Raw genomic sequence first — 17,344 nt, 5'->3', positions numbered from 1 at the left:
GCTGATGCGGCTGCTCCAGCAGCAGACAGTGCAGCTGGCTGTGGGGCCACTCCAGCAGCGGCTGGCCCCATGGCCACCTGCTCGGACAGCCCTGGGGGTCAGCCACACTATCCGCTGCAGCAGCAGAATTTCATGGATATCGCAGAAAGTCATGGAATCCGTGACCTCCATGACAGATTCGCAACCTTAACCATAACACACCCTCAGGTCTTGTGATGTGGAGATAGTTTTCCAGATAGCTAGCCTCTCTCTCTGCACATCTGAAATCCATTAGCTACATAAATAGGCACATGAGCCTAAGAACTGTTTCACATGCACAAACATGGAGAACCAAACTCTTTTTGAAATAATGCTTTCATTTGAGCTCCTGCAAAAGGCTGATGGGTGCTAGGCACCCTCAAGCAATTGAGACCCTGATGAGATGATCGGCGCTCTGGTTTCATCTCTATCTGTGCACAAAAAAAATGTTACTAGAGTGTGTCGTCACTAAGAAAAGCTGTTTTTCCCCCTAAGAGTCTGTACCTCAGGAACCCCTTGGTCAAACCTACTAAAAAGAGACAGATATGAAAGCGAGGCTACCAAGGTCAATCTCTTGTGAGAAGCCCATTTCTATCATTACCATCCTCAGCGCCTAGGCAGAGAGGGTACTCCCTGGATCCTGCTGAGAAATTCATCTCATATCAATCTGATTAGTAGATGCCTGAAAATTTGAAGTTTCACCACTCTCCCTTCCCACTGGGTCTCTAAGCTGTCTGCTTACCAAATCAGCCCAATTATATTCACTGAGAGAAGATTTTAGATAACTACAGAGTTTTAAAGCCTTCAGCAAGACAAAATAAATAGAAGTTCCATTTCCACCTTTAGCTCACTCTCAGACTTTCAAAGACATACTTATTTGAGAGGAGGCAACCTTAAGTAGGATTTCCAACTTGTGCAGCTTTAAGCCTCAGTTCTGCAACGTGCCCCACATGGGTGGACCTCTGTGCCTGCACAGAGCCCTACTGAAGTTATCTATATAGAACTGCTTGCAGCATCAGAACGTGAGTAACATCTGCAATGGCTGGAATCACCAGGTTATTGATAAACTAAAACTCATAATAAAATTTTAGACACTATTAACTGAACAAAGTATCCATAAATAAGAAGTGGCACTCATTTACAGATGTTTGAGCATGACGGCCCTCAGTAAGTTTTTGGATATTTTGCTCCAAGAGGATGACAAGGTTATTAGCTTAGGGGGAAAAAAAAGCCAAACAATTGTTTTGCTCAGGATCCACCTGCAGAACCTGTATGCTGCCATATTTTACACACAAACAGAACACTAATGCAGAAACAGATAAGCTTCCTAAACAGGAAACAGTGTAGCATGCAAGATGTAGATCATTAGATATCTGTTTATAAGTTCCTCTGTACCAGGTGTCAGACCAATGAGTTAATCCCACCCCCATCTGTTCACGTTAACAGCCAACAGCATAGAGAACTCAATCCATAAACACTACAATGATCTTACAGGAAATAAAGCCATATCATTTTACTTGTAAATTTTGTAACTAAAATTAGTGTACTTTTTAGAAACCTAATTTTATTTCCTTCAAATAACAAACATACAGCAAAAATAGCAGCTACAAAACAGAAGATTTTCATTCAAGTCAATTAAAAGGGACACAATACATGCCCCTCAAGTAGTTTTCTTACAAAGCAAATGGGAGAAAAAAAGTGTCAGAGAAATAAGAATTGATGTCTACCCATCTGAAAGGGATATTTCTGTTCTAAACCTATTAAAGATGGTCTGCAAAGGAAAAAAAGAGACACTGGGTTTTGTGCCCTTTTTTCGTGTTTGACATTTTTTAAGAAATACAAAGAAGTCTTGCTTTTTTATTTGCTCAGTATGTACCACAAGAAATTCTGGTCTTGTCCTGTTTTTCTGGAAAACTGTAGATAACTGGAGAGTAGGAGACTTATGAAATCAGATACTAAGTGAGAAGGGAATTATTTTTATTGAGATTTAAAACTTTTTCTGTGGGTCATTTAAAAGGATACAATTAACTAATTAATCTAGTCAGTTTCACGAAGAGAGTTAAATGTTGTTTGAGGTACTATGCCAGCCTCTCAGTCAAATTTTCTACTTTTACCATCTTATATATTTCTCTATGCTGCTGTGCAAAAAGCCAGCAAAACTGACTATACACAAACTGTCAAATGCACAAAGTAAATAAAATGGGAAAAAATCAAATCTCTTTCAGTTATATAGTTACAACACCCAAGATCACATTAGTAGATAAAGGCATTTGGACAAAAATTGTGTCCCTTTAACAAATACCCAGCAAGCAAATAGAAGAAAATCTCTGTGTTAGAGAATCAACAGCTTAGCCCTTCAATTAAGGGATGAAAAAGCATCTAAGAAAAACAGGAGTGTCAAGACTTTATATTACTGAAAAAAAAAAAAAAACATGTGGAGCAGAAAAACACTTTAAAGGAGGGGTAGTCAATTATTTTTTGTCAAGGTCCAAATTGCTTGGTCAATGTATAGGCAAGGTCCAGACTCCAGAGAAAAATAATTTAAAAAACAACAATAATGATAATACGTAAATAAAAGGGTTCATTCAAAAGCATCTGGCAGTCTGGATTTGGCCTGGGGTCTGCCTACTGACTACCCCTGCTTTAAATGTTTTCATGTCTTCTTTGTCATAAAAAGGGTACAAACCAATATACTAAAGGGGGAGCATCTATTTGGGTATAAAAACAAAGGAATCTACAGGTACAATCACATGATCACAATTCTGAAGGTTGTGGGTTCAAGTCTCACTCGATTTCACACTGAAAGGCCAGCTCCAGTTCACCCAGCTGCAAAATGTGTACCTGGTCCAGCAGGTTAGGGCACTCAAAGGCACCAGGACACACTGGCCACATCATTACCTTGTGTACTGTTGGCTATGAAATTGACGTCACTTAACCAGGTCAACCCCATGAGCCACTGGCTCAAGGGAACTTTGATTTTGACTAATGATTGGGAAGGAGCAAGCACTTGAAATGAAATTCACAGATATTAAACTGGGAGGGGTTATAAATACTAGTAAAGATGGAAATCAGTATTTCTTGAATTGCTGAAATTAGAAACAATAGGCAATAAAATTGTGAGATTAAATTTGAGAGAAAAATAATCAGATTTCAATGGCTGAGAAAACGTCTCAGAAGCAGTGATGACAATCCACAAATAATGAACAATGAATTAGACATGAGTTTGCCCATAAACCCAGGTGATAATGGGTCCTTCACCTTTTCTATCAGCCACTACTAAGTTTTCCAACCCCGATCTCATCATGTTTTTTACATTTTAAAAGTTCTCCATTCAAACAAAAGAAAACCATTCTTCCACAAAACAAGAAATTTGGTGGAACAGATTTAGTGTTTCTTTCCTATCCTCTTTCCCTCTAAGAACTTCTTTGCCCCATCAGAGCTTTAAGGATTGTTCTTTTCCTCCTCCTCCAACAAGATTTTTTCCCCCTCTACTTTATACATCTCACCCTCAAGGCTGTATATTCCTAAGAATCACACCCTTCTCCTATGGCAGTGCCCAACACTACCCCAAAAGCATCAGAGTAGCATAAAAGTGGTATTTTTTATTATAAGTAAACAGAATATTCAATAATATAAAAGTAATCCAATGGACATTTGTATTTAATGTATATGTAGAATGCTTTACTAATTTCACCCCGGCTCCCCTTTTCTATTAGCCATTGGTCAATTAGCCATTCAGTTTGTCTCATCGTTCTGTGGTTTCCTTGCCGAGGATGAAGAGTACAATGCATCAATGAAGAGTTAGGCCTGACCCAATGTGTGTGACTGGAGTCTTCTCCATTAACCAGAAGTGCTCAGAGTAGTGTTCATGTCATCTTCCCAACCCCATGCCCCAAATGTAACAATAAACAGATCTTTATCCTCAAAAAGAAAAGGAGTACTTGTGGCACCTCCTGAACTGCTCACGAAGGCTCATGCTCAAATAAATTTGTTAGTCTCCAAGGTGCCACAAGTACTCCTGTTCTTTTTGCCAATACAGACTAACAGGGCTGCTACTCTGAAACAGATCTTTATCCTGTGCTTCCATACGTCCAGAACACTTGCTCCGTGGGTATAAGTGTGTGTGTGTGACAGAGTCTACACTATGCACAGCCCCGTACGAGACACCCCCACTGTGAAAGGAAACGGGAACTGTCAGTGCTGCCCAAATCTGACCCCCTCCTCTTGGAGGGCAGGGGCAGCGCTGCCCAAATTGGCCCTTCCTCTCTGCTGGGGGGAGAGGTGTCTGTGGGCCCCCCTGCCGCAAGAGGCCAAGCCGAAGCCTGCCCCCAGGCTGCCCGGCCCGGGAGGGGCCGCCCCTGCCAGGCTGCCCGGCCCAGCCGAGCCCGCGGCGGAGTCCCCACCTCTCCTTGGAGTAGAGCTGCTGCTCCTGCCGCCTCTTCCGGGTGAAAGCCATGGGGCCGCCTGCAGGCCCCGCCGGGGCACGGAGAGCGCGGGGCCGGCGGGCGGGCCGGCCGGCCTCCCGCTCACTGCCCGGGGCGCCCGCGCGGGCGGCTGCGGACCCCGCTGGCCAGGCCCGGGCCGGGCTCGCTCCACACGGCGCTTGGCGGTGGCGGCTGCAGGGGGATGTGCCAGAGCCGTGCTGCTGCCGGCCCCGGGCGGGGACACTCCCACCAAGCCGCGGCCGCTGCTGCTATTGGTTATTAACGAGGCCCGGCAGTGGCTACCCAGTGGGCGGGCCCGAGCGGGACTCGCAGCCCTTGTCAGTCATGCAGAGCCGGATCCAAAGCCGGGCATCGTCACTAGCCCCCCTCCCCATAACCGAGCCGCAGAGCCGGGCCGGGATTCGCCCAGGGCCACCCAGCCGGGCAGGGGCCAAGGACCTGACTGTACGTCAGATTTAAATTTGTTCTCTCTAAGGTGCCACAAGTCTTCCTTTTCTTGTCAAGGATACAGACTAACACCGCTGCTGCTCTGAAATCTGACAGATTTAGGTTACCGATCTGTCTGGGGCGTCAGGTGATCAGGCTGAGGCCACAGGATCTTTAGGGGAGGAGATGAAGGAGCACACCAAGTGATTAAGTTTGAAGCTTTATTAATAAAATAACAGGTGAGTGCTGGGTTCTCCCCACCTCACTCAAAGGAAGGAAGAAAGCATTAGTGTTTGAGCCCCCATCCGCTTTCATACTCACACGCACAACCCAAGGCCGGCCAAGCCTGGGAGTAACGTAAGAAGAAGAGGGGGAAAGGTGGACAAGAGTTCGGTCCTGTGCACAGGCCGTCCAGGGTCTGCTGTTGATCTCCGACCTGCTTTAGCTTTTGAGAGGATTTTTAAGCCCTGAGGTGTTTCGTTCAGGTACCTCTGTCCCCCGTGCTCTTTGTACCGGTCCACAGTGGCTTTCTGCGGCTTCCTCAGCTGTCCTAATATACACCTTTAGGGACGCGAGACTGTTGTTTTCCCACTCGCTGACCTTCACAGTCTCACTCATTTTTGCAGCCCCTGCAGTTCTGTTCAGCAATTCTCCTTTCTCGTGGCTGGTCGGGGTTGGAATCTAGGCTCCCGTCTTTCTTGGCAGGTAGCAGAGAATCTGTTGTGTGCAGTAAACTTGGGCTGGAGTCAGCTTCTTATCTTCGGACCTAGCTGGAGTGTCAAGTTAACCCGCTCCTTTCTCCCTTCCTCCCCCTTCGGCCTCTCGCAACCTGCAAAGGAATCTTTCACTCCACACTCTTTCTGCCCGTCCTGAACTCCTTTCCAATGCATATGAAAGCATTAGCAATATACAATGCCTTCTCATGGCATTGTGGTAGCTGGCGTCGCAAGATATTTATGTGCCAGATGCGCTAAAGATTCATATGTCCCTTCATGCTTCAACCACCATTCCAGGGGATATGCGTCCATGCTGATGATGGGTTCTGCTTGATAACAATCCAAAGCAGTGCAGACTGCCGCATGTTCATTTTCATTTCCTGAATCAGATGCCACCAGCAGAAGGTTGATATTCTTTTTTTGGTGGTTTGGGTTCTGTATTTTCTGCATCAGAGTGTTGCTCTTTTAAGACTTCTGAAAGCATGCGCCACACCTCAGCCCTCTCAGATTTTGTAAAGCGCTTCAGATTCTTAAACCCTGGGTCAAGTGCTGTAGCTATCTTTAGAAATCTCACATTGGTACCTTCTTTGTGTTTTGTGAAATCTGCAGTGAAAGTGTTCTTAAAATGAACAACATGTGCTGGGTCATCATCCAAGACTGCTATAATATGAAATATATGGCAGAATGTGAGTAAAACAGAGCAGGAGACATACAGTTCTCCCACAAGGAGTTCAGTCACACATTTAATTAATGCATTATTTTTTTAATGAGTTTCATCAGCATGGAAGCATGTCCTCTGGAATAGTGACTGAAGCATGAAGGGGCATATGAATGTTTCGCATATCTGGCACGTAAATACCTTATAATGCCAGCTACAAAAGTGCCATGCAAATGCCTTGTTCTCACTTTCTTGTGACATTGTAAATAAGAAGCAGGCAGCATTATCTCCTGTAAATGTAACCAAACTTGTTTGTCTTAGCGATAGGCTGAACAAAAAGTAGGACTGAGTGGACTTGTAGGCTCTGCAGTTTTACATTGTTTTGTTTTTGAGTGCAGTTATGTAACAAAATAAAATCTGCAGTTGTAAGTTGCACTTTCACAACAAAGAGATTGCACTACAGTACTTGTATGAGGTGAATTGAAAAATACTATTTCTTTTATCATTTTTACAGTGCAAATATTTATAATAAAAAATAATATACACTTTGATTTCAATTACAACACAGAATACAATATATATGAAAATGTAGAAAAACACCCAAAATATTTAATAAATTTCAATTGGTATTCTGTTGTTTAGCAGTGTGATTAAAACTGTGATTAATCACAATTAATTTTTTTAATCACGATTAATTTTTTGAGTTAATCACGAGAGTTAACTGCGATTAATCGAAAGCCCTAGATCAGATTAATCACGGATTGTAAATCCATGGCCATGGAGTTACACCCAGGAAGTATTTGACCCAACAACTTAGGATCTTTTAGGAAAGGTGATTTTGAAAAAGCCAAGGGTTAGAATAGAAGTAGCCCTATCTTGCCAATTAACTCACTTGGATATTTGTTCATTAACTGACCTTTAATTTATCTTTCTTATAACCATAAATGTTTTGAATTAAAAAGGTAATTCCTGATTTATTAAAATAAAGAGTGCAAATGCAGTATTAACATATAAGGTAGACAAACATCCAAACTTCCAAGTGTTTTTACCCCTAACTATTTTTAGTTCAAATAGCCCCCATCACCACAGTGTCTGAGCACATCACAACCTTCACTATATTTAGCTTCACATCATCCCTGTGTTATCCCCATTTTTAGAGATGGGAAATGGAGGCACAGAACACCTAAGAGACTTGCCCAAAGTCATCTAGGAAGTCCATAGCAGTACAGGGAAATTGAACCCACCTCTCTGAAGCCACAGGCTAGGGCCCTAATCATTAGACCATACTCCCATAATCAGTTTATTATTTGTATTCCAATAGTGCCCACTTAACGAGTAGTCCCAGTCAGTCAAGGCATACTTACAAGTACAACTGGCTGAAAAAAGGGAATCCCTTTCACAAAATACTATGTGTTTTTAAGAAAAAGTTTCATCCTGAAGCAGGAAGAAACATCAAAAACACAAAATTTGTTTGAGAAAAGATTTTAAAGACTAATTCAGTTCAGGAGACCCCAAATGAAAATTTTCTGCTTCCCAGCTGCCTTCAGGGAAGGCTCTTGTCAGTTTTACAAGTGCCTTCCATCTGGCTGCTGGAGAGAGGTGCAGAGAGCTTGGGAGCTCTGTCTCCCAACCAACCATCCAGTTCTTGGAGTCCATCACCCAGAGCTAGGCAGGATGGCGGAATACTCTGCCTCTCCACCCCTTCAACCTAGTGGGGAGAGAGAGTGGCCAGATACCGTGTCTCTTTATTTGCCAGAGCTTCTCTGTTTCCCAGAGCTAGGTAGGAAGGCAGAGCACTGTGATGCTCTGTCCCATGGAGACAGGGGGCAGACAGAGAGGCAGAGCACCAGCTCTGTGCTTCTCCATTTCCTGGAGCTAGAAGGGAGAGAGGTGGAATCATAGAATCATAGAATATCAGGGTTGGAAGGGACCTCAGGAGGTCATCTAGTCCAACCCCCTGCTCAAAAGCAGGACCCATCCCCAATTAAATCATCCCAGCCAGGGCTTTGTCAAGCCTGACCTTAAAAACTTCTAAGGAAGGAGATTCCACCACCTCCCTAGGCAACGCATTCCAGTGTTTCACCACTCTCCTAGTGAAAAAGTTTTTCCTAATATCCAACCTAAACCGCCCCCACTGCAACTTGAGACCATTACTCCTTGTCCTGTCCTCTTCCACCACTGAGAATAGTCTAGAACCATCCTCTCTGGAACCACCTCTCAGGTAGTTGAAAGCAGCTATCAAATCCCCCCTCATTCTTCTCTTCCGCAGACTAAACAATCCCAGTTCCCTCAGCCTCTCCTCATAAGTCATGTGTTCCAGACCCCTAATCATTTTTGTTGCCCTTTGCTGGACTCTTTCCAATTTATCCACATCCTTCTTGTAGTGTGGGGCCCAAAACTGGACACAGTACTCCAGATGAGGCCTCACCAATGACGAATAGAGGGGGACGATCACGTCCCTCGATCTGCTCGCTATGCCCCTACTTATACATCCCAAAATGCCATTGGCCTTCTTGGCAACAAGGGCACACTGCTGACTCATATCCAGCTTCTCGTCCACTGTCACCCCTAGGTCCTTTTCCGCAGAAACCTTCCTGTGTTTCATGTAATCTATAATAAATTCATTGAAACATTTTTCTGTACCCAGTCTAAAAATAGTGTGTGTATGGGTCTGTCATAACCCATCTGAGGTCAATTTTCATGCACTTGGTACAGACAATTCACAAATTCTTTTATACATATATTACATACTTGCATGCAATTGTAGCTCATTAAGCTATTTATGGTTATTTATAGTTACTGTTTTTTAAATGTTGCAATGGGATTCATACAACTTATTAAAATAAAATACAATCCTGGAAGTTTGGGAGATGGTGGGTCTGGAGGGTGCAGTGAAATTTAATGTGGCTGAGGTCTCCCTGGTGATAGGGGGCTCAGGCTGCAGTGAGATTCAGTGAGTTTTGGGGAGCCTCTCTAGGGAGAGGGGCCTAGGGGTGCAGTGATATTCAGTGGTATCTCTCTGGGGCTAATGGGTGAAGTGATAGATTGGTGGAGGTCTTTCTGGGAATGGGCGAATGGGGTGCAGTGATATTCTGTGAGGTTGGAGGGCTCTCTGGGAATTGGGGTAAAGTGACAATCAGTGGGTTTGGGGTTTTCTCCATTCATGGGGGTGCAGTCTCCATTCATGAGGGTGGGAGTCTCTGAGGCTGGGTGTGACAGTACCTAGGGTTGTGAGGCACCTTGCTACCACCTGCCCTTAGTGTGAGGAAGCCCACCGCAGGTCAGCTCCTCCACTCCACCAGCCACTGACAACACAAGCACTCCCCTCTAGGACTGTGCAGGATCCACTCTCTACAATCAGCATTAGGCACACTCCAAGCCCCATGACCTCAGAGTGTCCTCCTAGAGTGTCCAGCCCCTGGTCCACTGGACACTCAAAGAAATCACAGATTTGCTGCTCACAAAGAATCAGTACACATCTGCTTGTCAGTTTTACCTCAGATCACCACCCCCTTTAACAAACAGCACATAGATATGTTTATAGTGAAAACAAGTAAAAATGTATTTAACAAAGTAAACAAAGATTTAAGAAGTAGCAAGTAAAAATATTGAAAACAAATGGTTACATGTAAAATAAAATCCTAACACACATTCTAGCGCTTAGACTAATTAACAAAATGCTCTCCTGTCTAATGAAGTTTAGCTCACCCAAAATCTTTGCAATGTTTTCCAGCCAAGTTACAACTACTGCTCCCTTGGTTCCTGCTGCTCACAGCCTGGGCTCAGCTCTACTCCCCCAGGGATTCAGACCCCTGTATACATGATGGATGGGCCAATGAGTGGGCAGTACCTGCCCATGTGGCAGTGGAGCAGAGCCCAGGGGCTGGGTAGGTCACAGCTCTAGTAGAATCTTTTAACCCTGTAGTGATCTCCTAAAACTTAAAAAAAAAAAAATCTGAGATCTGTGACCCTCCACAACCTACCTCAGTCCTCCAGACATTAAGCACTAGTTCTATCAAATTGGCATTTTTCTACTAAGCTAAGTTTAGTCATAAAATTTCTGATCAGCATTACCTAAAAGCATAAAGTTAAGCATGTGCATAAATCTTTTCAGGAAAGGGGAGAATATATGCACAACACTCCCCGCCCCACCCACATAGTATTCATTACTGTGGATGTCAGTATAGGTGTCAAGTTTCAGGGGTGGTTAGTATTTTATTAGCAGAGGTGTCTCGGGTAATATATATGCAGCACATGTTATCTCATTTAGTGGATATAAGTAAGGCATTTTCCTGTTCAGCTTTCAGTGCTAAGGATCATTTTAGGATCCTCACTGGATGCCTATAAAATTAGTACGAGTAAAGTTTTCTGAAGTGCTTAATGTTGTCCTATCGGCCTCTAGTTAAGTCAACAGTAAAACTTCCATTGGCTCTTTAATGGGAGCAATATTTGGCCACTGCTGAGGACGTTTCAAATTCACTCAGCAGTGGACAAGAGGAAACCAGTGGCATATTATATAACAGTGGAGTTGGGAGGAGATATTCTGGCCTATTAATTATTACTAGAGGTTAGCAAATATAACCTTCCAAGAAAAACTGCACTGAAATGTGTTGCCATTTGTAACCGTGCCTTTGTGGGTCACAACTGAGAATACCTAAATTCAGGACAAACTGCTGAGAAATAGGGCAGACACACCCAAAACTGGAAATTATTCTCCCATGAGATATACCAAACCAGCAACAAAAGTAAACATCTGTTTCACCACACTGGCTAACAAGAAGTCAGAACAGCAGTTTTCTTAGGCATTCCAGTCCTTGTGTCACCACCAAAAAGACTAGACTTATAGATGAGTGGTTCTTTAAAACCAATTTAATCAAATAACAGGTTCTTCTGATCCCAAAGGACCAGCCACACACCCAGGTCAATATACAACTCAGATCTTACCCAAAGATCACGCTGTTGTCAATCCTTTAGTATCTAAAAATCTAAAGGTTTATTTATAAAAAGAAAGAAAGAAAGAAAGAAAGAAAGAAAGAAAGAAAGAAAGAAAGAAAGAAAGGTTAGAGTGAAAATTGGTTAAAGGAATCAAATACATACAATAATTGGAAAGTTCTAGGTTAAGGCTTGTAGCAGTGATGGAACAAACTGCTGGCTTAAGTCAAGTCTCTGGTTGCTTCGAAATCATTGGAAGGTCCTCAATTCATCAGTTAGAATGCTCCCATTAGTGTAAATCCATAGTCCAGAGGCTGGAGCAGGAAAGAGGCTAAATGGAGATGTTTCCAGGGCCTTTTATATCTTCTGCCATGTGGAGGGAATCCCATTGTTCTTGCTGTGGAAAATTACAGGAACAAGATGGTGTTTGGAGTCACATGGGCAAGTCACATGTCCAGGCATAAATTTTGCTTAGTCACAGCAGGAAATCATTACCTATACCCCAGATAGAACAATTACGGGACAGTCCATTCAGTGTAGATGGGCATCTCCCATGGTCCATTGTCAGTTAAGTGTTCCTTGATTGGCCACTTAATCCGAATAGTCCCTCCAAGATGTGCAGGCTAAATACCTTGTGGGCATTACCCCAGGAGCAAACATTTGAAATTCAGGTATAGAGCCAATACTCATAACTTCAAATACAAAAATCATACATGCATACAAGTAGCATAATCATATTCACCAAATTATATCCTTTCCATAGACACCTTACTTGACAACCTTTGTACAAGATTTGTTGCAACAATGATCTATACGGTCATATTTTAATCAGATAACGTCACACCATTTTTCACTGAAATTTTGAAATTGACATTTTCAAATGAGCTCTTATAATTCTCTCACATTTTGCAACTAACTGATACATTAATGGGATTAGCACTTTGTGTTGAGAAGATCTGAGTTAATATTTTTGCTCTTTTAAAAAATAGCTTTCTTTGGGCTAAATTCTGTAATGCAAGTTCCAATTGTAAGCTCTTTGGGGCAGGCGTCATCTTTTCATTATGTATGTGTACTGTTCCTACCACAATGGGGCTCAATCTCTGACTGATGCCTCTGCACACTACCACAATAATAATAAATAATAATAATGGATGAGTTTGGCCCACTGTGTCTGAGGAACAAAAATTTGTGCTATCTGTTGTCTTGCACAGAGGAATGCCTACAACCTTGCCTACACACAGAAGTTGCATTAGTTTAACTAAAATCAGTTTTTAATTTGATTTAGTTAAACCATTGAAAACCTTGATGTAAATAAACTTAATTATCAGTTTACAACTGACTTATATCTACTTAGTTAGGGTGACCATATGTCCCGTTTTGGACGGGACAGTCCCTTTTTTAAGCCCTGCCCTGGCCGTCCTGACGTTTTTAGCAAAAGTGGGCATTTATCTCATTTGCTCTTGCCAACTGATGTGCGGGGGGCAGGCAGGGTTCGTGTGAGCAGCAACACTAGCCAGGTAGAGGGGGCAGGCAGGGCTTGGGTGAGCGGCGATGCCAGTCCCACATGGGGAGACAGCTGGGCTCGGTTGAGAGCTCTGCACATGAGGGAGGCAGGGCTCGGGCGAGAAGCTCAGGCCAGCCCCACATGGTGTCCCGTTTTCCCTTTGGTAAATATGGTCACCCTATATTTAATTCTGCTAAATGTATATAAGTCAGTTGCAAGCCAATTTAAATGTGCACCACTTTGATTAAATTGATTTTAAAATCTATTTTATTTAAACCAATGTAACTGTTTGAGTGTAAATAAGGCCTTATTTACCTGGTAGATGGGGCAAAACACCCACCAGGACGTTTACAATGCAGGCATTCCAACTGAATGCTGGCATTTAGGGTTGTTGGACAGGAGGAGTAGTGAGTGAAGTACTGAAGGAGAATACTGAAGACAGGGGCTTTACTTCATCTGGGGTTATGACAGACCCCGTAATGGGAGAGGCTTTGTTGCAAGGTGCAGAGGGAGAATGAGGTTAGGGGTTCTTAGCTTTTGCCTGACACCAAGATGCAGAAACCTGCCCAGCCAGCTGTTGTTCCTTCTGGCTGTGCAACAGCTCTGGTCCTTCTCCCAGCTCCCCAGCCAACCCCCCGTTCCACCGCTGACTTCTGACTCAGCCAAGCCTAGCTACCCTGCAGGGGCTGGCTCTGTTAGCTGTAGGGAGGACCCTCTTGATTGGCTGCATCCCCAATAGCCCCACCTCCTAGGGGATAGAGCAACCAATCAGAACTTAGTACAGAGGGAAAAAACACCCAATGAACTCTTCCTGCTTTATTCTTCAGCATGTGTAGATGTGCCTACAAAAAGGGAAGGAGTGGCCAGAAGAGGAAATATGGGATAAAAGGCATCTCCTACCCATTTAGTATGGGGCATGCAATTTTTTATTTAAAAAAGGGACATCCTTTATATTGTAACACTGCTGACAACCCCAAAAATAGTACAGGAGGAGATAATTCTGTACAAGTATTTTAGGGAACAGTTGGGGTGAAAGATTCTGTACAAAATAAGGGTCAAATCCAATTCACCTTATTCACTCTGACTATTCACATGTTTAAAGTGAGTAGGATTTGGTCATGAAGTTATATTGATTTTATTATACAGAGAAGCATTCAGCAATCAATAAATAAACTCTAGAATGCTCTACTCCTTCCTTAGCATAACTAGAAGCTCTTCTTCACTAGCATGTTAATGTATACAGAAACTGAGAGTCAGGTTCTCAGCTCCATGTCTGTCAAGGTTCCTCCACCACTCTGAGCTCTAGGGTACAGATGTGGGGACCTGCATGAAAAACCTCTTAAGCTTATCTTTACCAGCTTAGGTCAAAACTTCCCCAAGGTACAAAATATTCCACCCTTTGTCCTTGGATTGGCCGCTACCACCACCAAACAAATACTGGTTACTGGGGAAGAGCTGTTTGGAAACGTCTTTCCCCCCAAAATACTTCCCAAAACCTTGCACCCCACTTCCTGGACAAGGTTTGGTAAAAAGCCTCACCAATTTGCCTAGGTGACTACAGACCCAGACCCTTGGATCTTAAGAACAATGAAAAAGCATTCAGTTTTCTTACAAGAAGACTTTTAATAGAAATAGAAGTAAAGAAATCACCTCTGTAAAATCAGGATGGTAGATACCTTACAGGGTAATTAGATTCAAAACATAGAGAACCCCTCTAGTCGAAACCTTAAGTTACAAAAAAGATACACAGACAGAAATAGTTATTCTATTCAGCACAATTCTTTTCTCAGCCATTTAAAGAAATCATAATCTAACACATACCTAGCTAGATTACTTACTAAAAGTTCTAAGACTCCATTCCTGGTCTACCCCGGCAGAAACAGCATATAGACAGACAGAGACCCTTTGTTTCTCTCCCTCCTCCCAGCTTTTGAAAGTATCTTGTCTCCTCATTGGTCATTTTGGTCAGGTGCCAGTGAGGTTACCTTTAGCTTCTTAACCCTTTACAGATGAGAGGAGTTTTCCCCTGGCCAGGAGGGATTTCAAAGGGGTTTACCCTTCCCTTTACATTTATGACAATGTCACTTTGTTCTGGTCAGGGAGTATAAAGTAGCTATGTAAAGCAGGCATAGCTGGCTGTACGCCATTCAGTCAATCCCACCATACAGAGGGTTTTTCAGGGGCAGAGTACATAGTGTCCACTCAGTTCTCAGCCAGTGCAGCAATCTATTTGGGACTGCTGCAGTCAGCGCAATTTGGAATAGTTAGGCTTAGGCTAACCTCATATGCTGCTCTGAATTATACTTTGTCTACTGCCAGTCAGGGATAAAACTGGGGGAGGTATTCGGGTTTAGGACACCTTTTCTAGCCCCTAAAGACTGACCGCTAAATTCATCCCTGATGTAACTCTGTTAATTTCAGTGAAGATGTGCCAGAGATGTTTTTGCTTGTAATGTTTTAGTTGTCCGAAGGTTTTAGCTCTCTGAATGGGATAGGTGAATTATTACATGATCACATTATGATTTGTCTGGCAGTACAGGAACATTCGCTTTTTGGGACAGGATTTCTCTTTTCATATATGTTTACACAGCTCCCAGCACAATAAGGCCCCAGTTTGAGCCTTTCGGCCCCAGTAGGACCTTTGAGCACTCCCATAATATATACGAAAATAAGTAGGGATGATAATGATGAGACAATACACTAGAACTAGAATATCAATAGATGAGAGCCTGACCTGTTCAGACCAAACAAAATGGTGCAAGGAATTTAAAGCTCTCAGATTTATCTCTCTTTTTCTTTCTATCTGTATCTGTCACCATAGCAGCTGAATGATTTCCAAAAGTTCAAAAGAAGTAACAAAGAATTTGCCTGTTGCATTCCCCTGTAGGATAAGCCATCTGATTTGCTTAGTCAGGATTTAACTGAGCCCTTTCAAAAATCTCACCTAAGAATCTTTTGTAATGCTTCTAAGTTTTTCCATGGACAAACATCCTATGATATGTTAACCCATTTATTAATTGGAGACTTCTCCTCTGAGTTCACTACCACCCTAACTGCTAAGAGAAGCTGGTGCTAGAGCAGTAGCTCCCAAACTTTTCCTCTCGTGCCCTCCCTCACCAGTAATAGAATGTGTCCATGCCCCACCTCTTGCAGGCCAGGAGCAGAGTTCTGGCCGGACACAGAGGCCGGGAGCAGAACCAGAGCCATAGCTGCAGCTGAGGGCTGGAGGCGGAGCCAGAGCAGAGCAGAGCTGGAGGCAGAGTGGGGCTAGGTCATACTCCCTCCCCACCCCCTTGTGGGGGCTGGCCCCGGCCCCACTGTGCCCCCCAGGACGTTCCTCCACGCCCCACAGTTTGGGCACCACTGTGCTAAAGGATGAGAGGGATTCATATTTATGCCACTATCACAGTTCAGTAAAGGAGATTCAGGAATTGTTTCAGAAAATATGTGTATTTGGGACACTAAAGGAAGAGTGCTTCAAAGAGAAAAGGCCCCTAACTCTAGTCTGTACTAATAACAACTGACAGGCTAGAAGAAGAAAGGAAGAAGCAGTCTTCTGCATTTTAAACGGATTCTGATTTTTATCCTAGCAGAGAGAGACAGTCCTGGTTCCTTGTGTGTTTGGAAAATTTTCCAAGATGAAATTAGGGTTTCTGCCCTGGATCCATAAGCGTTGGATCATTTTTAAAGCATCAAGCTTAGCATCCCCACTTGGTATGATCTGAAAGAGAAGTACTCTATTTGACATTGCTGCCTTATTATAATAAACCTGACTTCAGTGGCCTTATGTTCAAAGAGCTGAAACAGTATAATGAGTGAGAATCTACTCAGAACTGCATCATTCAGCAATATGCAGGAAATAAATTAGGCAGCTCTTCATACTATATTCCAGTAATTAAAACATTCAAAAAATTCCTAAGAGGAAAAAGCCATTAATAATAGCACATGCTCACCAGCAGCAGTGCAGAAGTAAGGTGGCAATACCATACCATACCACCCTTACTCCTGCACTGCTGCCTTCAGAACTGGGTGGCCGGAGAATGGCGGCTGTTGACTGAGGGCCCAGCTCTGCAGGCAGCAGTGCAGAAGTATGGGTGACAAAACCACACCATGGCATCCTCCCTACTGCACTGCTGCTGGCGGCGGTTCTGCCTTCAGAGCTCCCGGCCAGCAGCTGCCACTCTCCAGCTTCCCAGCTCTGAAGGCAGCGCGGCTGCCAGCAGCAGTGTATAAATAAGGGTAGCAGTACCACAACACAGACTACAATGCCTCCCCCTTCCCCCCCCCCAACACACAATGCCTTTTTGGATTAGGACCGCTACAATTACAACACCCTAACATTTCAGATTTAAATAGCGGAAATCATGAAATTTATTATTTTTAAATTCCTGTGACCATGAAATTGACCAAAATGAACTGTGAATTTGGTAGGGCCTTAATTATAGAACATACTACCAGTCTGAGGTATCTGCCCTGTTTTTGACAGTTTGCCCTGAGGTGGGCACTCATGGTCCTGAGCCACTCCAGACAGCATGACACTCACACCTTTGTAAAGAAAGATATTGGAAAGAAGGTTCAGGCAGTCAAGCAATGACTGGCTCCGCATTTATAGGAATTATAGTTTAAAGGATTGAGATGTTGCAAT

At 43.4% G+C, this 17,344-nt stretch overlaps 1 protein-coding gene and 1 long non-coding RNA gene across 6 annotated transcripts in view; both read right to left on the bottom strand.

Moving 5' to 3' along the window:
• NSMAF (neutral sphingomyelinase activation associated factor) overlaps positions 1-4,698 on the bottom strand; it is a 56,264-nt gene extending 51,566 nt beyond the window's left edge. For 2 of the 5 annotated variants that reach the window (XR_007355325.2, XM_048840745.2), the window contains exon 1: positions 4,422-4,667. Coding sequence is in view for 4 of the 5 variants with exons in the window: in XM_048840745.2 (XP_048696702.1) it covers positions 4,422-4,474 (53 nt within the window). In the remaining variant the exon portion in view is untranslated. Of the gene's footprint in view, positions 1-4,421 lie in introns of all 5 variants that reach the window. The other 3 variants (XM_048840744.2, XM_075125197.1, XM_048840743.2) reach the window with 3 other exon arrangements.
• Positions 4,699-11,320: 6,622 nt separating this feature from the next.
• LOC142070758 (uncharacterized) overlaps positions 11,321-17,344 on the bottom strand; it is a 30,590-nt gene continuing 24,566 nt past the window's right edge. The window contains exon 3 of the long non-coding RNA XR_012666707.1: positions 11,321-11,592. This is a non-coding gene — a long non-coding RNA (uncharacterized LOC142070758). The remainder of the gene's footprint in view (positions 11,593-17,344) is intronic.

Source organism: Caretta caretta, chromosome 2 (genome assembly GCF_965140235.1).
Source record: "Caretta caretta isolate rCarCar2 chromosome 2, rCarCar1.hap1, whole genome shotgun sequence".
In the NCBI taxonomy this organism is placed as follows: Eukaryota; Metazoa; Chordata; order Testudines; family Cheloniidae; genus Caretta; species Caretta caretta.
The sequence above is the reverse complement of the archived record's forward strand: the minus strand, read 5'-3'. Positions and strand labels throughout refer to the sequence as shown.